Below are 27498 nucleotides of genomic sequence, written 5' to 3'. Positions count from 1 at the left end.
GTTGAGTGGGGGGAGGACAGAGTGTGTAGGAGATCAAAAAAGTGAAAGAGATAAAATTGGCTCTCACAACCCCCAATGGTTAAATACTTTATTGAGCCAGTTGGAAGGTAGGGACCAAGATTAAAAACGTGAAGTCAGACGAGTGAAGTAGAAACAATGATCAATCACTCTAATGAGATCTATGAATCAACGGGAGGTTTTTACACAATTTGCGAACCAACCCTTTTCATCGGTCAACATGTTTCGCATCCTAGTGGCCCATACGGGTCCATTGATGCTTCGTCAGGACCAAAATTGACTTGCTATATCTCCTAGTCAAGCAGAACTAATGTGTCTTCTAAATCGGAGTACCAGTAATTACAGGTAACTACACAGATCTATATAGAACAGGTATCAAATTACTTACATAAGTCAGGTAAATATGTTTCCTAACTAGAGCCCTGAAAATGAAACAAATCAATTAATTATTGAACAGTGTAACGCAAGACATCCACAGAAGACATGAAAACGTGAAGTAGTGAGACAAAGTGTCCGTGGTGGCAAATAACAAAAGTGCACATAAATATGTAAAAAAGGAGCTTACCACCCGCATTAGGGAAAAGTGCTCCATAGGACTACGTGGACCAATGGTCGACCACAATTGCAAGTCTAAATGGAGAAACACACCCAAATAGGCAGGAAAACATAATGTTCATTGCGAGTCGTAGTAAGGATAAGTCTGATTAAACCATTTCAACAAATATTTTTCAATCGAAAAAATCAGGGACAAATAAATTCGGAAAAATCAATGCTGGCTCATGCTAATCATGCTCAGTCAATACACACTTATTTACAATTATTTACAATAGCAAGGATACCCTAGATCTCGGAAATTGCAAAACTGTTCTTCTCAAGTATATGTAGATCAATGTAAAAATATATATAGTAATGTCATGGGACTAATGTGGCCAACAAATATATATATCCACGAATATCAGACTCCCATATACCGGCTGCGTGCTGGTCAAATCGCCGGTAATTGTAAGTTAATTAGAAAAGAGTGACTCTCGAGTGAGAGAAAGCTGCCTGAAAACCGGCAGATCTAATCACAAATGTGACGCGTTCGGTAACAAGAGCTTAGTCAAAGAGAGAAAATTGCCGTCATTGACGGTACAGAGAATAAGTATAAAAGTTAATGAATTGTGTGTTATTAGCCCGTAAAGGTCGTGAGATACAACTAATAGCTAGTAAGAAAGGCAGTTATTTACACAAACGTGACGCGTTAGGTCACAACAGCAATGAAACCGAAAGAATTGCCGTCATTAACGATGCAAAAGACTTGTCTAAACGTTGATGGGAAATACACTCGTAGCCCGTAAAAAATCAGTCCGCACTTACTACAAATGCTGCCGTGACCGGTCAGTAAACCTGCCCGTGTCCGCGAGTCCTGCATGTTACCATGGCGATGACAACCGGGAATCTTAAATCATTCAGCCCGGAAAAGAGACTACGTGAAATCACGTGGAGGACGCGTGACCGTGCGTCCCAGCAAGTAGTGGAAATAAACAGAGGACCACAGTAACAAGGCCCGAGGGGGCATAGAACTAGAAAAAGTGTAAAAGAGCAAACGTTGCTTAGTAAAGAAACGAAATGAATGTCAGATATGACAGGCTAGGGCACTTTAGCCTGTTTGATATAGAGATGCAAAAAATACAAAGAACGGGCATAATGGCCCAGATCAAGTCTAAATATCAAATATGTCGGGTTAATAAACCAGTATCTAATAGAAAGTGGCGGACAAGTCTGGATAATGCTAAACATTACAGTAGACACGGATATTGACCATGCTGATGGTTAGCTATGTGGTAGGAAAAGGAGGTAGTTGTTACAACTTAACAAGTAAAACTGGTCCAGGGAATGGCATCATTGAGTCCTTGAATATGGGTACGGAGTTTGAACACCCATCGTTGTTCTAGCTTAAAAAGGGAATTAGCAGTCCTGTGTGGATCTATCTGGAGGACCACCCACCACAAGTCATCTGGGCTGTGTGCGATATCAAGGAAATGTTGGGCCAATTTGGTGGTGACACGGCGACATCTGATATTGCTACGATGTTCATTTATCCTAAGTTTAACTGGTCTGGTAGTCATTCCTATATACTGGAGCTCACATGGGCAGGTAATCATGTACACACAGTTCTTAGTATTGCAGTTAGTATGTTTGTCCAGTCGCCAAATCCCACTATGTTCGAAGTTAATAGACTTTAACTGTTTAGTGAACGTGCAAACATTACAGTGACCACAGGGAAAATGACCAGTCACTGGAGGGATGCCCCAAAGGGGTTGTTGACGTGATTGTTCAAGAGCTGGACGCGGTCTGGTGTGTACCAATAGGTCTCTAATATTGGTGGTACGTTTAAAAGCGAATAGAGGCTTGGGGATTTGTTTTCCTCCACTGCATAAGATAGCCCATCTCTTATTCACGATTTTCTTAACAGAGTTAGAAAGAGGGGTAAAGGTTGATACACAAGTAAGCTTAGTGTCTGAGGGGCGTGGTGTATTGGATAACAGGATATCTCTGTTATGGGATTTCGCCCGCTTGTATGCGGTTTTGACCACAGTATGGGGATAGTGGCGTTTGTCGAGTTTATTAGATAAGTCATCTGCTTGAAGTTCAAACATATGTGAGGAACTGCAGTTACGTCGAAGGCGTAGAAACTGGCAAAAGGGTAAATTATTTCTAAGTGCCTTCGGATGATAGCTCTCATATAATAGGAGACTATTGCGGTCAGTGGTTTTCTGATAGGTGTGGGTGTACAGTTTTCCATCCTGTATACAAATCATGAGATCCAGGAAGGGGATCTGTGTCTCGGAAACAGATGATGTAAATTTCAGAAAAGGGTTCAATGAATTGACCCATGTAATAAACAGTTGTGTATCTGTCAGAGTGCCATGCCAGATGATCAGAATGTCATCAATATATCTCCGCCACAGTTTGATGTTAGTTTGAAACGGATTTGTGTCTGATAAGATAAACTGTGTCTCAAAATCAAACATGTAGAGACAGGCTAAGCTCGGGGCGAAAGTACTGCCCATCGATGTGCCGCGGGTCTGGTGAAATAACAGATCTTCAAATTGAAAAAAGTTTTCTTTCAAAGCAAGAGAGGCACAATGCATAATGAAATGAACTGGAGAGGTGAGAGGTTGATTAACCGCTAACAGCGCTGATTCAACAACTTGTAGGGTATCTTCTTGTGGGATGTTGGTGTAAAGAGCTTCAACATCTAAAGTTATAAGTGCATGAACCTGCACGGTCGAGTTGATGTGCTCTACCAGGTTCAAAACGTCCTTGGTATCTTTCAGATAAGTAGTGGATGATTGGACAATAGGTTGAAGGAATTTGTCACAGAAGGTAGACAAAGGTTCGAGAATGGAACCTATGCCAGAGACTATTGGGCGGCCTGGTGGAGGTATTTTACCCTTGTGTATTTTAGGTAGGCAGTAAAAGTAGGGAGTGCGCGGATGTGGAGTGTCCAAAAATTCTGCCTCCCTTTTTGAAATCCATAGATTAGATACAGCCTCCTCTACCATACTGCGTATTTCTTTCTGAAGTCTCTCAGTGGGATCAATATTGATCTGAGTGTAATATGAGGAATCCTCCAGAAGGCGTAGACACTCACGTCTATAGTCAACTGAATTCAGAATCACTGTGGCTCCTCCTTTGTCAGCAGGTTTGATGACGATACTAGTGTCCGATGATAATGTTTTCAGGACGTTCCTCTCCTCATTAGAGGTGTTAGAAAAGGTCCGTTTGGGTTGAAGAGAAGATAGGTCACTCAGAACCGCTTGTTCGAAAGCTAATAGCTCACACGGCATGGATGTGGTTGGTGGCACAAATTTAGAAGGTTTTTTGAGACCAGTATCGGTCAGTTGATTGGTATCGGGCTTGTCTTGAAAGAAAAGTTGTAGTCTAATCTTTCTAAAGAAGTGGGATAGTTCACAATGAAGGCGGAAAGAGTCTTCTTGAGGTGTGGGTACAAATCCGAGTCCTTTATTCAGGACTGATAGTTCAATGGAAGAAAGGGGTCTGGACGAAAGGTTGACCACTAAATTCGATTCGGAAGATTCTTCCCTTGGCTGCGTGTTACCATCTGTTGTTCGTCCTGGGCCCAATGGACCCGCCTGCCTCTTCCTCTCCTTCTGCCTCTTCCTCTGCCCCGGCCGCGGCCTAAAAAAGGCACATATGGAAACATCGGGCGTGGTTGGTAGAAGGGGAAGGGTTGTTGCCAGGCTAGGGGTTGTCCAGGTGGGTATTGTGGATAGTGGTAGAATGGGTGGGAACCTTCTTCATCCGTGTTCCACCCCTCTGATGAGGAACTATTACTATATTTACGTGGTTTTTTCAATGATGTGGAGGATTCATCTGACGAGATGGAGCGTGTGTCAGTAGTGAAATCATCCATAATATAGGGATAAATCTTCTCACGACTAAATCTAGAAATATCCTTTTGCAACTTCGTGATCTTTTGTTGGGTCAAGAACTCCTTAGTTTCGTTGAGTTCCGCATTGATTTCGGCTAGACGGCTCTTAAAGGCAGTTATTGAGATCGAAGTCTTCAGTGCACCCTCGATGAGGGAAATCTGGACCAGAATGGAGTCTGCTAGGCGCTTAGATGTATTAATAATCAGCACCAGCCAATCACGTGTGCATTTCCATGCTATTTGGGCCCAGTCTTTTCTGAAGGCTAGATCTTGGAGAAAAATCCTCGGCATGTTGGAGACAAGTAGGCCATTGGGGGCTATATTTGCTCTGAGATATTCGGTCATAATAGTACCGTGTAAGACGGTTTTCACAAGGTCACGTTTAAGCGTGGACAACTTGTCCCACTCTTCTTTGGTAGGGCCAGAAGGTCCTGCATTACCATTCCCCAAAATCGAGGGAGTCTGCAAAATGGCAGAGACAATGTCCTCATCAAAACTCAACCCCTGGAAAGAATCCATCGCGGGGTGTTATGATGGGACAGGAAAAATCCCACAGCTAAACTGCTGTACTAGTAAGACCACACAAAGAGAGGGATAGAGGGGTATTATGGTCCAGTGTATGTCCCCAGATAAAGCTATAAAAAGTATTGTGATACACTGTTCCAGGAGGAAAAAATGAAATGAAAACACACAAGAGGGTCCTCAATTGTAGGAGCAATTAACCTCACACATCCAAAGGATGTCATGCTTCATCATTGGTACAGCTCCTCGTCAGACCGGCGCTGCAATGTCTGACGGGCTCCACCCCAATTGGGGGGGCTCTTTGCCGGAGATCTTTTATGATGATGGTGCCATGCCCCAGAGTTGAGTGGGGGGAGGACAGAGTGTGTAGGAGATCAAAAAAGTGAAAGAGATAAAATTGGCTCTCACAACCCCCAATGGTTAAATACTTTATTGAGCCAGTTGGAAGGTAGGGACCAAGATTAAAAACGTGAAGTCAGACGAGTGAAGTAGAAACAATGATCAATCACTCTAATGAGATCTATGAATCAACGGGAGGTTTTTACACAATTTGCGAACCAACCCTTTTCATCGGTCAACATGTTTCGCATCCTAGTGGCCCATACGGGTCCATTGATGCTTCGTCAGGATCAAAATTGACTTGCTATATCTCCTAGTCAAGCAGAACTAATGTGTCTTCTAAATCGGAGTACCAGTAATTACAGGTAACTACACAGATCTATATAGAACAGGTATCAAATTACTTACATAAGTCAGGTAAATATGTTTCCTAACTAGAGCCCTGAAAATGAAACAAATCAATTAATTATTGAACAGTGTAACGCAAGACATCCACAGAAGACATGAAAACGTGAAGTAGTGAGACAAAGTGTCCGTGGTGGCAAATAACAAAAGTGCACATAAATATGTAAAAAAGGAGCTTACCACCCGCATTAGGGAAAAGTGCTCCATAGGACTACGTGGACCAATGGTCGACCACAATTGCAAGTCTAAATGGAGAAACACACCCAAATAGGCAGGAAAACATAATGTTCATTGCGAGTCGTAGTAAGGATAAGTCTGATTAAACCATTTCAACAAATATTTTTCAATCGAAAAAATCAGGGACAAATAAATTCGGAAAAATCAATGCTGGCTCATGCTAATCATGCTCAGTCAATACACACTTATTTACAATTATTTACAATAGCAAGGATACCCTAGATCTCGGAAATTGCAAAACTGTTCTTCTCAAGTATATGTAGATCAATGTAAAAATATATATAGTAATGTCATGGGACTAATGTGGCCAACAAATATATATATCCACGAATATCAGACTCCCATATACCGGCTGCGTGCTGGTCAAATCGCCGGTAATTGTAAGTTAATTAGAAAAATGAGTGACTCTCGAGTGAGAGAAAGCTGCCTGAAAACCGGCAGATCTAATCACAAATGTGACGCGTTCGGTAACAAGAGCTTAGTCAAAGAGAGAAAATTGCCGTCATTGACGGTACAGAGAATAAGTATAAAAGTTAATGAATTGTGTGTTATTAGCCCGTAAAGGTCGTGAGATACAACTAATAGCTAGTAAGAAAGGCAGTTATTTACACAAACGTGACGCGTTAGGTCACAACAGCAATGAAACCGAAAGAATTGCCGTCATTAACGATGCAAAAGACTTGTCTAAACGTTGATGGGAAAAACACACGTAGCCCGTAAAAAATCAGTCCGCACTTACTACAAATGCTGCCGTGACCGGTCAGTAAACCTGCCCGTGTCCGCGAGTCCTGCATGTTACCATGGCGATGACAACCGGGAATCTTAAATCATTCAGCCCGGAAAAGAGACTACGTGAAATCACGTGGAGGACGCGTGACCGTGCGTCCCAGCAAGTAGTGGAAATAAACAGAGGACCACAGTAACAAGGCCCGAGGGGGCATAGAACTAGAAAAAGTGTAAAAGAGCAAACGTTGCTTAGTAAAGAAACGAAATGAATGTCAGATATGACAGGCTAGGGCACTTTAGCCTGTTTGATATAGAGATGCAAAAAATACAAAGAACGGGCATAATGGCCCAGATCAAGTCTAAATATCAAATATGTCGGGTTAATAAACCAGTATCTAATAGAAAGTGGCGGACAAGTCTGGATAATGCTAAACATTACAGTAGACACGGATATTGACCATGCTGATGGTTAGCTATGTGGTAGGAAAAGGAGGTAGTTGTTACAACTTAACAAGTAAAACTGGTCCAGGGAATGGCATCATTGAGTCCTTGAATATGGGTACGGAGTTTGAACACCCATCGTTGTTCTAGCTTAAAAAGGGAATTAGCAGTCCTGTGTGGATCTATCTGGAGGACCACCCACCACAAGTCATCTGGGCTGTGTGCGATATCAAGGAAATGTTGGGCCAATTTGGTGGTGACACGGCGACATCTGATATTGCTACGATGTTCATTTATCCTAAGTTTAACTGGTCTGGTAGTCATTCCTATATACTGGAGCTCACATGGGCAGGTAATCATGTACACACAGTTCTTAGTATTGCAGTTAGTATGTTTGTCCAGTCGCCAAATCCCACTATGTTCGAAGTTAATAGACTTTAACTGTTTAGTGAACGTGCAAACATTACAGTGACCACAGGGAAAATGACCAGTCACTGGAGGGATGCCCCAAAGGGGTTGTTGACGTGATTGTTCAAGAGCTGGACGCGGTCTGGTGTGTACCAATAGGTCTCTAATATTGGTGGTACGTTTAAAAGCGAATAGAGGCTTGGGGATTTGTTTTCCTCCACTGCATAAGATAGCCCATCTCTTATTCACGATTTTCTTAACAGAGTTAGAAAGAGGGGTAAAGGTTGATACACAAGTAAGCTTAGTGTCTGAGGGGCGTGGTGTATTGGATAACAGGATATCTCTGTTATGGGATTTCGCCCGCTTGTATGCGGTTTTGACCACAGTATGGGGATAGTGGCGTTTGTCGAGTTTATTAGATAAGTCATCTGCTTGAAGTTCAAACATATGTGAGGAACTGCAGTTACGTCGAAGGCGTAGAAATTGGCCAAAGGGTAAATTATTTCTAAGTGCCTTCGGATGATAGCTCTCATATAATAGGAGACTATTGCGGTCAGTGGTTTTCTGATAGGTGTGGGTGTACAGTTTTCCATCCTGTATACAAATCATGAGATCCAGGAAGGGGATCTGTGTCTCGGAAACAGATGATGTAAATTTCAGAAAAGGGTTCAATGAATTGACCCATGTAATAAACAGTTGTGTATCTGTCAGAGTGCCATGCCAGATGATCAGAATGTCATCAATATATCTCCGCCACAGTTTGATGTTAGTTTGAAACGGATTTGTGTCTGATAAGATAAACTGTGTCTCAAAATCAAACATGTAGAGACAGGCTAAGCTCGGGGCGAAAGTACTGCCCATCGATGTGCCGCGGGTCTGGTGAAATAACAGATCTTCAAATTGAAAAAAGTTTTCTTTCAAAGCAAGAGAGGCACAATGCATAATGAAATGAACTGGAGAGGTGAGAGGTTGATTAACCGCTAACAGCGCTGATTCAACAACTTGTAGGGTATCTTCTTGTGGGATGTTGGTGTAAAGAGCTTCAACATCTAAAGTTATAAGTGCATGAACCTGCACGGTCGAGTTGATGTGCTCTACCAGGTTCAAAACGTCCTTGGTATCTTTCAGATAAGTAGTGGATGATTGGACAATAGGTTGAAGGAATTTGTCACAGAAGGTAGACAAAGGTTCGAGAATGGAACCTATGCCAGAGACTATTGGGCGGCCTGGTGGAGGTATTTTACCCTTGTGTATTTTAGGTAGGCAGTAAAAGTAGGGAGTGCGCGGATGTGGAGTGTCCAAAAATTCTGCCTCCCTTTTTGAAATCCATAGATTAGATACAGCCTCCTCTACCATACTGCGTATTTCTTTCTGAAGTCTCTCAGTGGGATCAATATTGATCTGAGTGTAATATGAGGAATCCTCCAGAAGGCGTAGACACTCACGTCTATAGTCAACTGAATTCAGAATCACTGTGGCTCCTCCTTTGTCAGCAGGTTTGATGACGATACTAGTGTCCGATGATAATGTTTTCAGGACGTTCCTCTCCTCATTAGAGGTGTTAGAAAAGGTCCGTTTGGGTTGAAGAGAAGATAGGTCACTCAGAACCGCTTGTTCGAAAGCTAATAGCTCACACGGCATGGATGTGGTTGGTGGCACAAATTTAGAAGGTTTTTTGAGACCAGTATCGGTCAGTTGATTGGTATCGGGCTTGTCTTGAAAGAAAAGTTGTAGTCTAATCTTTCTAAAGAAGTGGGATAGTTCACAATGAAGGCGGAAAGAGTCTTCTTGAGGTGTGGGTACAAATCCGAGTCCTTTATTCAGGACTGATAGTTCAATGGAAGAAAGGGGTCTGGACGAAAGGTTGACCACTAAATTCGATTCGGAAGATTCTTCCCTTGGCTGCGTGTTACCATCTGTTGTTCGTCCTGGGCCCAATGGACCCGCCTGCCTCTTCCTCTCCTTCTGCCTCTTCCTCTGCCCCGGCCGCGGCCTAAAAAAGGCACATATGGAAACATCGGGCGTGGTTGGTAGAAGGGGAAGGGTTGTTGCCAGGCTAGGGGTTGTCCAGGTGGGTATTGTGGATAGTGGTAGAATGGGTGGGAACCTTCTTCATCCGTGTTCCACCCCTCTGATGAGGAACTATTACTATATTTACGTGGTTTTTTCAATGATGTGGAGGATTCATCTGACGAGATGGAGCGTGTGTCAGTAGTGAAATCATCCATAATATAGGGATAAATCTTCTCACGACTAAATCTAGAAATATCCTTTTGCAACTTCGTGATCTTTTGTTGGGTCAAGAACTCCTTAGTTTCGTTGAGTTCCGCATTGATTTCGGCTAGACGGCTCTTAAAGGCAGTTATTGAGATCGAAGTCTTCAGTGCACCCTCGATGAGGGAAATCTGGACCAGAATGGAGTCTGCTAGGCGCTTAGATGTATTAATAATCAGCACCAGCCAATCACGTGTGCATTTCCATGCTATTTGGGCCCAGTCTTTTCTGAAGGCTAGATCTTGGAGAAAAATCCTCGGCATGTTGGAGACAAGTAGGCCATTGGGGGCTATATTTGCTCTGAGATATTCGGTCATAATAGTACCGTGTAAGACGGTTTTCACAAGGTCACGTTTAAGCGTGGACAACTTGTCCCACTCTTCTTTGGTAGGGCCAGAAGGTCCTGCATTACCATTCCCCAAAATCGAGGGAGTCTGCAAAATGGCAGAGACAATGTCCTCATCAAAACTCAGCCCCTGGAAAGAATCCATCGCGGGGTGTTATGATGGGACAGGAAAAATCCCACAGCTAAACTGCTGTACTAGTAAGACCACACAAAGAGAGGGATAGAGGGGTATTATGGTCCAGTGTATGTCCCCAGATAAAGCTATAAAAAGTATTGTGATACACTGTTCCAGGAGGAAAAAATGAAATGAAAACACACAAGAGGGTCCTCAATTGTAGGAGCAATTAACCTCACACATCCAAAGGATGTCATGCTTCATCATTGGTACAGCTCCTCGTCAGACCGGCGCTGCAATGTCTGACGGGCTCCACCCCAATTGGGAGGGCTCTTTGCCGGAGATCTTTTATGATGATGGTGCCATGCCCCAGAGTTGAGTGGGGGGAGGACAGAGTGTGTAGGAGATCAAAAAAGTGAAAGAGATAAAATTGGCTCTCACAACCCCCAATGGTTAAATACTTTATTGAGCCAGTTGGAAGGTAGGGACCAAGATTAAAAACGTGAAGTCAGACGAGTGAAGTAGAAACAATGATCAATCACTCTAATGAGATCTATGAATCAACGGGAGGTTTTTACACAATTTGCGAACCAACCCTTTTCATCGGTCAACATGTTTCGCATCCTAGTGGCCCATACGGGTCCATTGATGCTTCGTCAGGACCAAAATTGACTTGCTATATCTCCTAGTCAAGCAGAACTAATGTGTCTTCTAAATCGGAGTACCAGTAATTACAGGTAACTACACAGATCTATATAGAACAGGTATCAAATTACTTACATAAGTCAGGTAAATATGCATGGCACCATCATCATAAAAGATCTCCGGCAAAGAGCCCCCCCAATTGGGGTGGAGCCCGTCAGACATTGCAGCGCCGGTCTGACGAGGAGCTGTACCAATGATGAAGCATGACATCCTTTGGATGTGTGAGGTTAATTGCTCCTACAATTGAGGACCCTCTTGTGTGTTTTCATTTCATTTTTTCCTCCTGGAACAGTGTATCACAATACTTTTTATAGCTTTATCTGGGGACATACACTGGACCATAATACCCCTCTATCCCTCTCTTTGTGTGGTCTTACTAGTACAGCAGTTTAGCTGTGGGATTTTTCCTGTCCCATCATAACACCCCGCGATGGATTCTTTCCAGGGGCTGAGTTTTGATGAGGACATTGTCTCTGCCATTTTGCAGACTCCCTCGATTTTGGGGAATGGTAATGCAGGACCTTCTGGCCCTACCAAAGAAGAGTGGGACAAGTTGTCCACGCTTAAACGTGACCTTGTGAAAACCGTCTTACACGGTACTATTATGACCGAATATCTCAGAGCAAATATAGCCCCCAATGGCCTACTTGTCTCCAACATGCCGAGGATTTTTCTCCAAGATCTAGCCTTCAGAAAAGACTGGGCCCAAATAGCATGGAAATGCACACGTGATTGGCTGGTGCTGATTATTAATACATCTAAGCGCCTAGCAGACTCCATTCTGGTCCAGATTTCCCTCATCGAGGGTGCACTGAAGACTTCGATCTCAATAACTGCCTTTAAGAGCCGTCTAGCCGAAATCAATGCGGAACTCAACGAAACTAAGGAGTTCTTGACCCAACAAAAGATCACGAAGTTGCAAAAGGATATTTCTAGATTTAGTCGTGAGAAGATTTATCCCTATATTATGGATGATTTCACTACTGACACACGCTCCATCTCGTCAGATGAATCCTCCACATCATTGAAAAAACCACGTAAATATAGTAATAGTTCCTCATCAGAGGGGTGGAACACGGATGAAGAAGGTTCCCACCCATTCTACCACTATCCACAATACCCACCTGGACAACCCCTAGCCTGGCAACAACCCTTCCCCTTCTACCAACCACGCCCGATGTTTCCATATGTGCCTTTTTTAGGCCGGGGCAGAGGAAGAGGCAGAAGGAGAGGAAGAGGCAGGCGGGTCCATTGGGCCCAGGACGAACAACAGATGGTAACACGCAGCCAAGGGAAGAATCTTCCGAATCGAATTTAGTGGTCAACCTTTCGTCCAGACCCCTTTCTTCCATTGAACTATCAGTCCTGAATAAAGGACTCGGATTTGTACCCACACCTCAAGAAGACTCTTTCCGCCTTCATTGTGAACTATCCCACTTCTTTAGAAAGATTAGACTACAACTTTTCTTTCAAGACAAGCCCGATACCAATCAACTGACCGATACTGGTCTCAAAAAACCTTCTAAATTTGTGCCACCAACCACATCCATGCCGTGTGAGCTATTAGCTTTCGAACAAGCGGTTCTGAGTGACCTATCTTCTCTTCAACCCAAACGGACCTTTTCTAACACCTCTAATGAGGAGAGGAACGTCCTGAAAACATTATCATCGGACACTAGTATCGTCATCAAACCTGCTGACAAAGGAGGAGCCACAGTGATTCTGAATTCAGTTGACTATAGACGTGAGTGTCTACGCCTTCTGGAGGATTCCTCATATTACACTCAGATCAATATTGATCCCACTGAGAGACTTCAGAAAGAAATACGCAGTATGGTAGAGGAGGCTGTATCTAATCTATGGATTTCAAAAAGGGAGGCAGAATTTTTGGACACTCCACATCCGCGCACTCCCTACTTTTACTGCCTACCTAAAATACACAAGGGTAAAATACCTCCACCAGGCCGCCCAATAGTCTCTGGCATAGGTTCCATTCTCGAACCTTTGTCTACCTTCTGTGACAAATTCCTTCAACCTATTGTCCAATCATCCACTACTTATCTGAAAGATACCAAGGACGTTTTGAACCTGGTAGAGCACATCAACTCGACCGTGCAGGTTCATGCACTTATAACTTTAGATGTTGAAGCTCTTTACACCAACATCCCACAAGAAGATACCCTACAAGTTGTTGAATCAGCGCTGTTAGCGGTTAATCAACCTCTCACCTCTCCAGTTCATTTCATTATGCATTGTGCCTCTCTTGCTTTGAAAGAAAACTTTTTTCAATTTGAAGATCTGTTATTTCACCAGACCCGCGGCACATCGATGGGCAGTACTTTCGCCCCGAGCTTAGCCTGTCTCTACATGTTTGATTTTGAGACACAGTTTATCTTATCAGACACAAATCCGTTTCAAACTAACATCAAACTGTGGCGGAGATATATTGATGACATTCTGATCATCTGGCATGGCACTCTGACAGATACACAACTGTTTATTACATGGGTCAATTCATTGAACCCTTTTCTGAAATTTACATCATCTGTTTCCGAGACACAGATCCCCTTCCTGGATCTCATGATTTGTATACAGGATGGAAAACTGTACACCCACACCTATCAGAAAACCACTGACCGCAATAGTCTCCTATTATATGAGAGCTATCATCCGAAGGCACTTAGAAATAATTTACCCTTTGGCCAGTTTCTACGCCTTCGACGTAACTGCAGTTCCTCACATATGTTTGAACTTCAAGCAGATGACTTATCTAATAAACTCGACAAACGCCACTATCCCCATACTGTGGTCAAAACCGCATACAAGCGGGCGAAATCCCATAACAGAGATATCCTGTTATCCAATACACCACGCCCCTCAGACACTAAGCTTACTTGTGTATCAACCTTTAGCCCTCTTTCTAACTCTGTTAAGAAAATCGTGAATAAGAGATGGGCTATCTTATGCAGTGGAGGAAAACAAATCCCCAAGCCTCTATTCGCTTTTAAACGTACCACCAATATTAGAGACCTATTGGTACACACCAGACCGCGTCCAGCTCTTGAACAATCACGTCAACAACCCCTTTGGGGCATCCCTCCAGTGACTGGTCATTTTCCCTGTGGTCACTGTAATGTTTGCACGTTCACTAAACAGTTAAAGTCTATTAACTTCGAACATAGTGGGATTTGGCGACTGGACAAACATACTAACTGCAATACTAAGAACTGTGTGTACATGATTACCTGCCCATGTGAGCTCCAGTATATAGGAATGACTACCAGACCAGTTAAACTTAGGATAAATGAACATCGTAGCAATATCAGATGTCGCCGTGTCACCACCAAATTGGCCCAACATTTCCTTGATATCGCACACAGCCCAGATGACTTGTGGTGGGTGGTCCTCCAGATAGATCCACACAGGACTGCTAATTCCCTTTTTAAGCTAGAACAACGATGGGTGTTCAAACTCCGTACCCATATTCAAGGACTCAATGATGCCATTCCCTGGACCAGTTTTACTTGTTAAGTTGTAACAACTACCTCCTTTTCCTACCACATAGCTAACCATCAGCATGGTCAATATCCGTGTCTACTGTAATGTTTAGCATTATCCAGACTTGTCCGCCACTTTCTATTAGATACTGGTTTATTAACCCGACATATTTGATATTTAGACTTGATCTGGGCCATTATGCCCGTTCTTTGTATTTTTTGCATCTCTATATCAAACAGGCTAAAGTGCCCTAGCCTGTCATATCTGACATTCATTTCGTTTCTTTACTAAGCAACGTTTGCTCTTTTACACTTTTTCTAGTTCTATGCCCCCTTGGGCCTTGTTACTGTGGTCCTCTGTTTATTTCCACTACTTGCTGGGACGCACGGTCACGCGTCCTCCACGTGATTTCACGTAGTCTCTTTTCCGGGCTGAATGATTTAAGATTCCCGGTTGTCATCGCCATGGTAACATGCAGGACTCGCGGACACGGGCAGGTTTACTGACCGGTCACGGCAGCATTTGTAGTAAGTGCGGACTGATTTTTTACGGGCTACGAGTGTATTTCCCATCAACGTTTAGACAAGTCTTTTGCATCGTTAATGACGGCAATTCTTTCGGTTTCATTGCTGTTGTGACCTAACGCGTCACGTTTGTGTAAATAACTGCCTTTCTTACTAGCTATTAGTTGTATCTCACGACCTTTACGGGCTAATAACACACAATTCATTAACTTTTATACTTATTCTCTGTACCGTCAATGACGGCAATTTTCTCTCTTTGACTAAGCTCTTGTTACCGAACGCGTCACATTTGTGATTAGATCTGCCGGTTTTCAGGCAGCTTTCTCTCACTCGAGAGTCACTCTTTTCTAATTAACTTACAATTACCGGCGATTTGACCAGCATGCAGCCGGTATATGGGAGTCTGATATTCGTGGATATATATATTTGTTGGCCACATTAGTCCCATGACATTACTATATATATTTTTACATTGATCTACATATACTTGAGAAGAACAGTTTTGCAATTTCCGAGATCTAGGGTATCCTTGCTATTGTAAATAATTGTAAATAAGTGTGTATTGACTGAGCATGATTAGCATGAGCCAGCATTGATTTTTCCGAATTTATTTGTCCCTGATTTTTTCGATTGAAAAATATTTGTTGAAATGGTTTAATCAGACTTATCCTTACTACGACTCGCAATGAACATTATGTTTTCCTGCCTATTTGGGTGTGTTTCTCCATTTAGACTTGCAATTGTGGTCGACCATTGGTCCACGTAGTCCTATGGAGCACTTTTCCCTAATGCGGGTGGTAAGCTCCTTTTTTACATATTTATGTGCACTTTTGTTATTTGCCACCACGGACACTTTGTCTCACTACTTCACGTTTTCATGTCTTCTGTGGATGTCTTGCGTTACACTGTTCAATAATTAATTGATTTGTTTCATTTTCAGGGCTCTAGTTAGGAAACATATTTACCTGACTTATGTAAGTAATTTGATACCTGTTCTATATAGATCTGTGTAGTTACCTGTAATTACTGGTACTCCGATTTAGAAGACACATTAGTTCTGCTTGACTAGGAGATATAGCAAGTCAATTTTGGTCCTGACGAAGCATCAATGGACCCGTATGGGCCACTAGGATGCGAAACATGTTGACCGATGAAAAGGGTTGGTTCGCAAATTGTGTAAAAACCTCCCGTTGATTCATAGATCTCATTAGAGTGATTGATCATTGTTTCTACTTCACTCGTCTGACTTCACGTTTTTAATCTTGGTCCCTACCTTCCAACTGGCTCAATAAAGTATTTAACCATTGGGGGTTGTGAGAGCCAATTTTATCTCTTTCACTTTTTTGATCTCCTACACACTCTGTCCTCCCCCCACTCAACTCTGGGGCATGGCACCATCATCATAAAAGATCTCCGGCAAAGAGCCCCCCCAATTGGGGTGGAGCCCGTCAGACATTGCAGCGCCGGTCTGACGAGGAGCTGTACCAATGATGAAGCATGACATCCTTTGGATGTGTGAGGTTAATTGCTCCTACAATTGAGGACCCTCTTGTGTGTTTTCATTTCATTTTTTCCTCCTGGAACAGTGTATCACAATACTTTTTATAGCTTTATCTGGGAACATACACTGGACCATAATACCCCTCTATCCCTCTCTTTGTGTGGCCTCAGAGGACTGCCCTGGACTAAAGGACCAAGAAACTCCTGTGAACAGCGGCCCTGTGCACAACCAGATACTTCTTTGCAACAAAGAAGCAACTTTCAAAGACTGCACGTTTCCCGCCGGAAGCGTGAGACTTCACACTCTGCACCCACCGCCCCCGGCTCAAGTTCCAGAGAACAAACACCTCAGGGAGGACTCCCCGGTGACTGCGAGCCCGTGAGTAACAAGAGATGACCCCCCTGAGCCCCCACAGCGACACCTGCAGAGAGAATCCAGAGGCTCCCCCTGACCGCGACTGCCTGTAACAAGGGACCCGACGCCTGGAACCAACACTGCACCCGCAGCCCCCAGGACCTGAAGGAACCGAACTTCAATGCAGGAGTGACCCTCAGGCGACCCTCTGTCTAGCCCAGGTGGTGGCTGTCCCGAGAAGCCCCCCGTGGCTGCCTGCACTGCTAGAGTGACCTCCGGGTCCCTCCGTTGTTTCCTATCTAAAACCCGATGCCTGCTTTGCACACTTGTAGGAAAGTACCATCTTGCCTGGCATGTTACCCCGATATTTCACTGTATGTGTGTTGTTTTAGCCCTTGTGTCACATAGTATGTGCCCTGTATGTGTTCCCTGTGTGGTGCCTAACTGTATCACTGAGGTTCTGCTAACCAGAACCTCAGTGTTTATGCTCTCTCTGCTTTCTAAATTTGTCACTGCAGGCTAGTGACTAAATTTACCAATTCTCATTGGCACACTGGTACACCCATATAATTCCCTTGTATATGGTACTGAGGTACCCAGGGTATTGGGGTTCCAGGAGATCCCTATGGGCTGCAGCATTTCTTTTGCCACCCATAGGGAGCTCAGACAATTCTTACACAGGCCTGCCACTGCAGCCTGAGTGAAATAACATCCACGTTATTTCACAGCCATTTTTCACTGCACATAAGTAAATTATAAGTCACCTATATGTCTAACCTTCACTTAGTGAAGGTTGGGTGCCAAGTTACTTAGTGTGTGGGCACCCTGGCACTAGCCAATGTACCCCCACATCGTTCAGGGCTAATTCCCCGATTTTTGTGAGTGCGGGGACACCATTACACGCGTGCACTATGCATAGGTCACTATCTGTCTATAGCGTCACAATGGTAACTCCGAACATGGCCATGTAACATGTCTAAGATCATGGAATTATCACCCCAATACCATTCTGGTATTGGGGGGACAATTCCATGATCCCCCGGGTCTCTAGCACAGAACCCGGGTACTGCCAAACTGCCTTTCCGGGGTTTCCACTGCAGCTGCTGCTGCTGCCAACCTCTCCAACAGGATTCGGCCCTCCTGGGGTCCAGGCAGCCCTGGCCCAGAAAGGCAGAACAAAGGATATCCTCTGAGATAGGGTGTTACACCCTCTCCCTTTGGAAGTAGGTGTGAAGGGCTGGGGAGGAGTAGCCTCCCCCAGCCTATGGAAATGCTTTAATTAGGCACAGATGGTGCCCATCTCTGCATAACCCAATCTACACCGGTTCAGGGATCCCCCAGCCCTGCTCTGGCGAGAAACTGGACAAAGGAAAGGGGAGTGACTACTCCCCTGACCAGTCCCTCCCATGGGAGGTGCCCAGAGCTCCTCCTGTGTGTCCCAGACCTCTGCCATCTTGGAAACAGAGCTGTTGGGGGCACACTGGACTGCTCTGAGTGGCCAGTGCTAGCAGGTGATGTCAGAGACCCCCGCTGATAGGCTCTTACCTCTCTTGGTAGCCAATCCTCCTTTCTTGGTAGCCAAACCTCCTTTTCTGGCTATTTAGGGTCTCTCCTCTGGGGAATTCTTCAGATAACGAATGCAAGAGCTCACCAGAGTTCCTCTGCATCTCCCTCTTTGACTTTTACCAAGGATCGACCACTGACTGCTCCAGGACACCCGCAAAACCGCAACAAAGTAGCAAGACGACTACCAGCAACATTGTGGCGCCTCATCCTGCCGGCTTTCTCGACTATTTCCTGGTGGTGCATGCTCTGGGGGTCACCTGCCTTTACCCTGCACTGGAAGCCAAGAAGAAATCTCCCGTGAGTCGACTGAATCTTCCCCCTGCTAACGCAGGCACCAAAAGACTGCATCAGCGGTCCTCTGGGTCAGCTCTCATCCTGACGAGCGTGGTCCCTTGAACACAGGAACCATATCCAAGTGACTCCCACAGTCCAGTGATCCTTCAGTCCAAGTTTGGTGGAGGTAAGTCCTTGCCTCCCCACGCTAGACTGCAAACCTGTGTACTGCGTGATTTGCAGCTGCTGTGCACTATTCCAGGATTTCCTTCGTGCACAGCCTAGCCTGGGTCCCCAGCACTCCGTCCAGCAGTGCTCAACCCCCTGAGTTGGCCTCTGGCGTCGTGGGACACTTCTTTGTGACTCTGAGCCAGCTCCGTTTCAAAAAGCTTCCAAGGGCCAGTTTGGGTACTTCTGTGGGTGCTCCCTGCTTCTGTTGGGGCTCTCTGAGTTGCTGAGTGCCCCCTCTGTCTCCTCCTCCAAGGGGCGACATCCTTGTCCTTCCTGATCCCCAGCAGCACCCAAAAACCTCTACTGCGACCCTTGCAGCTAGGAAGGCTTGTTTGCGGTATTTCTGCGTGGGAACACTTCTGTAACCTTCATCGTGACGTGGGACATCTTCCATCCAAAGGAGAAGTTCCTAGTCCTCTTCGTTGTTGCAGAACTCCAAGCTTCTTCCATCCGGAGGCAGCTTCCTTGCACCTTCCTCCGGGGTTTCCTAGGCTCTTGCCCCCCCGGACAGTATCGCGAATCTTAGACTTGGTCCCCTTGCCTTGCAGGTCCTCAGGTCCAGGAATCCACCTTCAGTGCTTTGCTGGTGTTTGTTGTTCTTGCAGAATCCCCCTATCACGACTATTGTGTCCTTTTGGGGTAGTAGGTGTACTTTACTCCTACTTTTCAGGGTCTTGGTGTGGGGTATCTTGGACACCCTGACTGTTTTCTTACAGACCCAGCGACCCTCAACAAGCTCCCATAGGTCTGGGGTCCATTTGTGATTCGCATTCAACTTTTGGAGTATATGGTTTGTGTTGCCCCTAGACCTATGTTCACCTATTGCAACCTATTGTAATTCTACACTGTTTGCATTACTTTTCTGACTCTTACTTACCTGCTTTGGGTTTGTGTACATATAACTTGTGTGTATTACTTACCTTCTAACTGAGGGTACTCACTGAGATACTTTTGGCATATTGCCATAAAAATAAAGTACCTTTATTTTTAGTAACTCTGAGTATTGTGTTTTCTTATGATATTGTGCCCAGGATATAAGTGGTATGGTAGGAGCTTTGCATGTCTCCTAGTTCAGCCTAAGCTGCTTTGCCATAGCTACCTTCTATTAGCCTAAGCTGCTAGAAACACCTCTATTCTACTAATAAGGGATAACTGGACCTGGCACAGGGTGTAAGTACCACAGGTTACCCACTATAAGCCAGGCCAGCCTCTTACAACACTGCACCCGGCCGCCTCTGTGCCGCTGAGGGTGTGTTTTGTGTGCCTACTTGTGTCCCCCCAGTGCTCTACAAAACCCCCCTGGTCTGCCCCCAGAGGACGCAGGTACTTACCTGCTGGCAGACAGGAACCGGAGCACCCCTGTTCTCCATAGGCGCCTAGGTGTTTTGGGCACCTCTTTGACCTCTGCACCTGACCGGCCCTGAGCTGCTGGTGTGGTAACTTTGGGGTTGCCTTGAACCCCCAACAGTTGGCTGCCTATGCCCCAGGACTGAGACTTGTAAGTGTTTTACTTACCTCCTAATCTAACCTTTACTTACTTCCCTCAGGAACTGTTGATTTTTGCAGTGTCCACTTTGAAAATAGCTTATTGACATTTTTACAAAGGCTGTGGGGGTCATTCCAAGTTTGGCAGGCGGCGGTTGCCGCCCGCCAAACTTACCCCGTCAAATGACCGCTCCGTGGTCAGAAGACCGCAGAGGCCATTCTTACGCGCCTGCCAAGGGAGCGCCCGCCGGCCCAGCGGGAAAGGCCTTGCAACATAGAAGCCGGCTCCGAATGGAGCCGGCGGTGTTGCAGGGGTGCGACGGGTGCAGTTGCACCCGTCGCGATTTTCACTGTCTGCTATGCAGACAGTGAAAATCATGCTGGGGCCCTGTTAGAGGGCCCCTGCACTGCCCATGCCAGTGGCATGGGCAGTGCAGGGGACCCCAGGGGCCCCACGACACCCGTTCCCGCCATCCTGTTTCTGGCGGTGAAAACCGCCAGAAACAGGCTGGCGGGAAGGGGGTTGGAATCCCCAAGGCAGCGCTGCTTGCAGCGCCGCCATGGAGGATTCTCCCAGCCAGGGGTAATCCGGCGGGAAACCGCCGGACCCGGCTGGGCGACCGCGGCTTTACAGCCGCGGTCGGAATGCCAAATGAAGCACCGCCAGCCGGTTAGCGGTGCTTCCGGCGACATCCACCCTGGCGGTCATAGACCGCCAGGGTAGGAATGAGGGGCTGTATGTGATATTGCTTTTATTCAAAGTTCCTAAAGCATCTAAGTGAAGTACCTTACATTTAAAGTGTTTAATGTAAATCTTGAATCTGTGGTTCTTAAAATAAACTAAGAATATATATTTTTCAATATAAAAACCTATTAGCCTGGAGTAAGTCTTTGAGTGTGTGTTCCTCATTTATTGCCTGTGTGTGTACAACAAATGCTTAACACTACCCTCTGATAAGCCTACTGCGCGACCACACTACCACAAAATAGAGCATTAGAATGATCTATTTTTGCCACTATCTTACCTCTAAGGGGAAGCTTTGGACTCTGTGCACACTATTTCTTACTTTGAAATAGTACATACAGAGCCAACTTCCTACACATCACATAAGGGATGCTGCTATTCTGCAGGATGTAGGCATCATGCACTGAGCCAGGGAACTTGGCATTAACATGGGAGATGTACTTGTCTGCCAAACATACCATCTGCAAATTCATCGAATGATAACTCTTCCGGTTTCTGTACACCTGTTCACTCCTGCGGGGGGGACCAAAGCCACATGTGTCTCATCAATGGCACCTATGATGTTGGGGATATGTCCCAGGGCATAGAAATCACCTTTCACTGTAGGCAAATCATCAACCTGAGGGAAAACGATGTAGCTCTGCATGTGTTTCAGCAGGGCAGACAACACTCTGGACAATACATTGGAAAAAGTAGGCTGGGACATCCCTGATGGCATGGCCACTGATGTTTGAAATGACACACTTGCAAGGAAATGGAGCACTGACAGCACCTGCACTTGAGGGGGGATTCCTATGGTATGGCAGATAGCTGACATCAGGTCTGGCTCCAGCTGGGTACACAGTTCCTGGATTGTGGCACGGTCAAGCCTGTATGTGATGATCACATATCTTTTCTCCATTGTCGACAGGTCCATCAGCGGTCTGTACACCGGAGGATGCCGCCATCTCCTCACATGTCCCAGTGGACGGTGCCTATGAAGGACAACAGCGAGCACAGAGTCCACCAACTCAGAGGTACGTACCCACAGCTTACACAGAACACGAATCATAATCCGAAAAGTGGCATGTATGTGTGTTGAGTCTAGGCCTAGGTATGTGTGACGCAGTTAAAAATGAAGCCATGTGGGTCCCTGAAATGGTGGCTGCCTGACATCTAAAGTGGGACAATGGGATGTGAGGTACCTGCGCTGGCGTCGTACACCGTCGCGGTAGGCGGTCGAAGACCGCGGCGCAATGCTGCATTGGTTAACATTGGACCCTATGGGTCCCAGGAGCCAATGACGATGTACGCCGGTGGTGACGGTGAGCACCGACGCGGAAGTGACCGCCATTTTCTATCTGTTCAATCACTCGATACCTGATCTTCGACAGGAGAGGACCTACACTGCAAGTGCTGCTGTGACCTCGGTCTGGAAGAGACAATGGCTCGAGTGTCTGGGGAAAGGGCCCCTGCCTTTACATCGGAGGAGTTGGAGAAACTCGTGGATGGGGTCCTCCCCCAGTATACGCTACTCTACGGTCCTCCAGACAAACAGGTAAGTACACTGGGAGCATGCTGTATGGGCTATGCCTGTGTGGAGTGGGGTGGATGTAAGAAGGGGGGGAGAGTGCGGCGTGCATGAAACGACGGTGAGTGCATGTGCCACATGGCAAGGGTAGGGATGGGGGCCAATGACTGTGACGGTGCAGTTGGTAATAAGTTTTTCTTCCCCCTGTACAATTCATGTAGGTCAGCGCCCACCAGAAAAAAGATATTTGGCGTGCCATCGCCAAGGACGTCTAGACCCTGGGGGTCTACCACACATGGAGCACCCACTGCCGGAAAAGATGGGAGGACATTCGCCGCTGGAGCAAGAAGACGGCAGAGGCTCAGCTGGGGATTGTGAGAAAGTAGCCTCTTTCTAGCCTTGTTACCCCCACTTTTGGCCTGTTTGTGAGTGTATGTCAGGGTGTTTTCACTGTCTCACTGGGATCCTGCTAGCCAGGGCCCAGTGCTCATAGTGAAAACCCTATGTTTTCAGTATGTTTGTTATGTGTCACTGGGACCCTGCTAGTCAGGACCCCAGTGCTCATAAGGTTGTGGCCTATATGTATGTGTTCCCTGTGTGGTGCCTAACTGTCTCACTGAGGCTCTGCTAACCAGAACCTCAGTGGTTATGCTCTCTCATTTCATTCAAATTGTCACTAACAGGCTAGTGACCAATTTTACCAATTTACATTGGCTTACTGGAACACCCTTATAATTCCCTAGTATATGGTACTGAGGTACCCAGGGTATTGGTGTTCCAGGAGATCCCTATGGGCTGCAGCATTTCTTTTGCCACCCATAGGGAGCTCTGACAATTCTTACACAGGCCTGCCACTGCAGCCTGAGTGAAATAACGTCCACTTTATTTCACAGCCATTTTACACTGCACTTAAGTAACTTATAAGTCACCTATATGTCTAACCTTTACCTGGTAAAGGTTAGGTGCAAAGTTACTTAGTGTGAGGGCACCCTGACACTAGCCAAGGTGCCCCCACATGGTTCAGAGCCAATTCCCTGAACTTTGTGAGTGCGGGGACACCATTACACGCGTGCACTACATATAGGTCACTACCTATATGTAGCTTCACAATGGTAACTCCGAATATGGCCATGTAACATGTCTATGATCATGGAATTGCCCCCTCTATGCCATCCTGGCATAGTTGGCACAATCCCATGATCCCAGTGGTCTGTAGCACAGACCCTGGTACTGCCAAACTGCCCTTCCTGGGGTTTCACTGCAGCTGCTGCTGCTGCCAACCCCTCAGACAGGCATCTGCCCTCCTGGGGTCCAGCCAGGCCTGGCCCAGGATGGCAGAACAAAGAACTTCCTCTGAGAGAGGGTGTGACACCCTCTCCTTTTGGAAAATGGTGTGAAGGCAGGGGAGGAGTAGCCTCCCCCAGCCTCTGGAAATGCTTTGTTGGGCACAGATGTGCCCAATTCTGCATAAGCCAGTCTACACCGGTTCAGGGGACCCCTTAGCCCTGCTCTGGCGCGAAACTGGACAAAGGAAAGGGGAGTGACCACTCCCCTGACCTGCACCTCCCCTGGGAGGTGTCCAGAGCTCCTCCAGTGTGCTCCAGACCTCTGCCATCTTGGAAACAGAGGTGCTGCTGGCACACTGGACTGCTCTGAGTGGCCAGTGCCACCAGGTGACGTCAGAGACTCCTTGTGATAGGCTCCTTCAGGTGTTGCTAGCCTATCCTCTCTCCTAGGTAGCCAAACCCTCTTTTCTGGCTATTTAGGGTCTCTGTCTCTGGGGAAACTTTAGATAACGAATGCAAGAGCTCATCCGAGTTCCTCTGCATCTCTCTCTTCACCTTCTGATAAGGAATCGACTGCTGACCGCGCTGGAAGCCTGCAAACCTGCAACATAGTAGCAAAGACGACTACTGCAACTCTGTAACGCTGATCCTGCCGCCTTCTCGACTGTTTTCTTGGTGGTGCATGCTGTGGGGGTAGTCTGCCTCCTCTCTGCACTAGAAGCTCCGAAGAAATCTCCCGTGGGTCGACGGAATCTTCCCCCTGCAACCGCAGGCACCAAAAAGCTGCATTATCGGTCCCTTGGGTCTCCTCTCAGCATGACGAGCGAGGTCCCTCGAATCCAGCAACTCTGTCCAAGTGACTCCCACAGTCCAGTGACTCTTCAGTCCAAGTTTGGTGGAGGTAAGTCCTTGCCTCACCTCGCTAGACTGCATTGCTGGGAACCGCGACTTTTGCAGCTACTCCTGCCCCTGTGCACTTCCGGCGGAAATCCTTTGTGCACAGCCATGCCTGGGTCCACGGCACTCTAACCTGCATTGCACGTCTTTCTAAGTTGGTCTCTGGCGACGTGGGACTCCTTTGTGTAACTTCGGGTGAGCACCGTTTCACACATCCTTGTAGTGCCTGTTTCTGGCAGTTCTCTGGGTACTACCTGCTGTTGAGAGGGCTCCTTGTCTTGCTCGACGTCCCCTCTCTCACCTGACGCAATTTGAGACATCCTGGTCCCTCCTGGGCTATAGCAGCATCCAAAAACGCTTACCACAGGATTTGCAGCTAGCAAGGCTTGTTGGTGGTCTTTCGGCGGGAAAACACTTCTGCACGACTCTCCACAGCGAGGGAGATCCGTCCTCCAAAGGGGAAGTCTCTAGCCCTTTTTGTTCCTGCAGAAACCTCAGCTTCTTCTGTTCAGTAGAAGCTTCTTTGCACCCACAGCTGGCATTTCCTGGGCATCTGCCCATCTCCGACTTGCTTGTGACTTTTTGACTTGGTCCCCTTGTTCCACAGGTACCCTAGATTGGAAATCCACAGTTGTTGCATTGCTGGTTTGTGTCTTTCCTGCATTATTCCTCTAACACGACTTCTTTGTCCTTAGGGGAACTTTAGTGCACTTTGCACTCACTTTTCAGGGTCTTGGGGAGGGTTATTTTGCTAACTCTCACTATTTTCTAATAGTCCCAGCGACCCTCTACAAGGTCACATAGGTTTGGGGTCCATTCGTGGTTCGCATTCCACTTTTGGAGTATATGGTTTGTGTTGCCCCTATCCCTATGTTTCCCCATTGCATCCTATTGTAACTATACATTGTTTGCACTGTTTTCTAAGACTATACTGCATATTTTTGCTATTGTGTATATATATCTTGTGTATATTTGCTATCCTCTCACTGAGGGTACACTCTAAGATACTTTGGCATATTGTCATAAAAATAAAGTACCTTTATTTTTAGTATAACTCTGTATTGTGTTTTCTTATGATATTGTGCATATGACACTAAGTGGTACTGTAGTAGCTTCACACGTCTCCTAGTTCAGCCTAAGCTGCTCTGCTAAGCTACCGTTATCTATCAGCCTAAGCTGCTAGACACCCTATACACTAATAAGGGATAACTGGGCCTGGTGCAAGGTGTAAGTACCCCTTGGTACTCACTACAAGCCAGTCCAGCCTCCTACATTGGTTGTGCAGCGGTGGGATAAGTGCTTTGAGACTACTTACCACTCTTGTCATTGTACTTTTCATAAGAGAAAAATATACAAAACAAGGTCAGTGTATATACACATAGCCAAAAAGTTTTGCATTTCCTCTTTTCACTCTTTTCTAAGTGCTGAAAAGTACTTCTAACTTTCTAAAAAGTTCTAAAAAGTTTTAAAAGTTTATTTTCTCTGTCTTTCTAAAAGCTCTGACAAACTTTTTATCTTTTACTATCACTTTAACTCTCTCTAAAAATGTCTGGCACAGGCCAAAATGTTGATCTGTCCAAACTTGCATATGATCACCTTAGCTGGAAAGGAGCAAGGAATCTCTGCATAGAGAGAGGTTTGAGTGTAGGGAAGAATCCTTCCTTAGAACTGTTAATTAACATGCTTAGAGTACAGGATAAGGCCATAAGTGCCCCATCTGTTGAAAAAGTAGCTAATGGTTCTCAATCTGATCCAGGGACTCCCCCAGGAAAAGATTCAGGAAAGAAACTTCCTAGCCTGCCCATTACTAGACAGTCTAGCATAGTTGGTAATGATGATGAGCCACACCATATAAATAGTGTTGTCTCACATCATAGCAAAAGCATTTATTCTCACCATACTGGTAGTGATGTTTCTGTTAGCCAAGCTGTTAGGGTGGCTTCTGTAAGGGACAGGTCTCCTTCTGTCCATTCTCACCATACTTCTGTTTCAAGGCATGTCCCTCCCACCCACCCTGATGACAGATTGTTAGAAAGGGAGCTCAATAGATTGAGAGTGGAACAAACCAGACTGAAGCTCAAGAAGCAACAGCTGGATTTGGATAGACAGACTTTAGAAGTAGAGAAGGAGAGACAGAAACTGGGTTTAGAAACCCATGGTGGCAGCAGCAGTATTCCCCATAGTCATCCTGCAAAAGAGCATGATTCCAGGAATCTGCACAAGATAGTTCCCCCTTATAAGGAGGGGGATGACATTAACAAGTGGTTTGCTGCACTTGAGAGGGCCTGTGTTGTACAGGATGTCCCTCAAAGGCAGTGGGCTGCTATCCTATGGCTATCATTTAGTGGAAAGGGTAGGGATAGACTCCATACTGTGAAAGAAAGTGATGCCAATAATTTTACAGTTGTTAAGAATGCACTCCTGGATGGTTATGGCTTAACCACTGAACAATACAGGATAAAGTTCAGAGAGACCAAAAAGGAGTCTTCACAAGACTGGGTTGATTTCATTGACCATTCAGTGAAGGCCTTGGAGGGGTGGTTACATGGCAGTAAAGTTACTGATTATGAAAGCCTGTATAACACAATCCTGAGAGAGCATATACTTAATAATTGTGTGTCTGATTTGTTGCACCAGTACCTGGTAGACTC

At 45.8% G+C, this 27498-nt stretch overlaps 1 protein-coding gene across 1 annotated transcript in view; it reads right to left on the bottom strand.

The window, feature by feature from the left end:
• Positions 1-27498, bottom strand: part of DNAH8 (dynein axonemal heavy chain 8) — a 9979189-nt gene that overhangs the window by 6421941 nt on the left and 3529750 nt on the right. Inside the window, exon 28 of the mRNA XM_069236651.1 lies at positions 19620-19626. Coding sequence (XP_069092752.1) covers positions 19620-19626 — 7 coding nt within the window. The remainder of the gene's footprint in view (positions 1-19619; positions 19627-27498) is intronic.

This window comes from Pleurodeles waltl, chromosome 5, assembly GCF_031143425.1.
Source record: "Pleurodeles waltl isolate 20211129_DDA chromosome 5, aPleWal1.hap1.20221129, whole genome shotgun sequence".
Lineage (NCBI taxonomy): Eukaryota > Metazoa > Chordata > Amphibia > Caudata > Salamandridae > Pleurodeles > Pleurodeles waltl.
The sequence above is the reverse complement of the archived record's forward strand: the minus strand, read 5'-3'. Positions and strand labels throughout refer to the sequence as shown.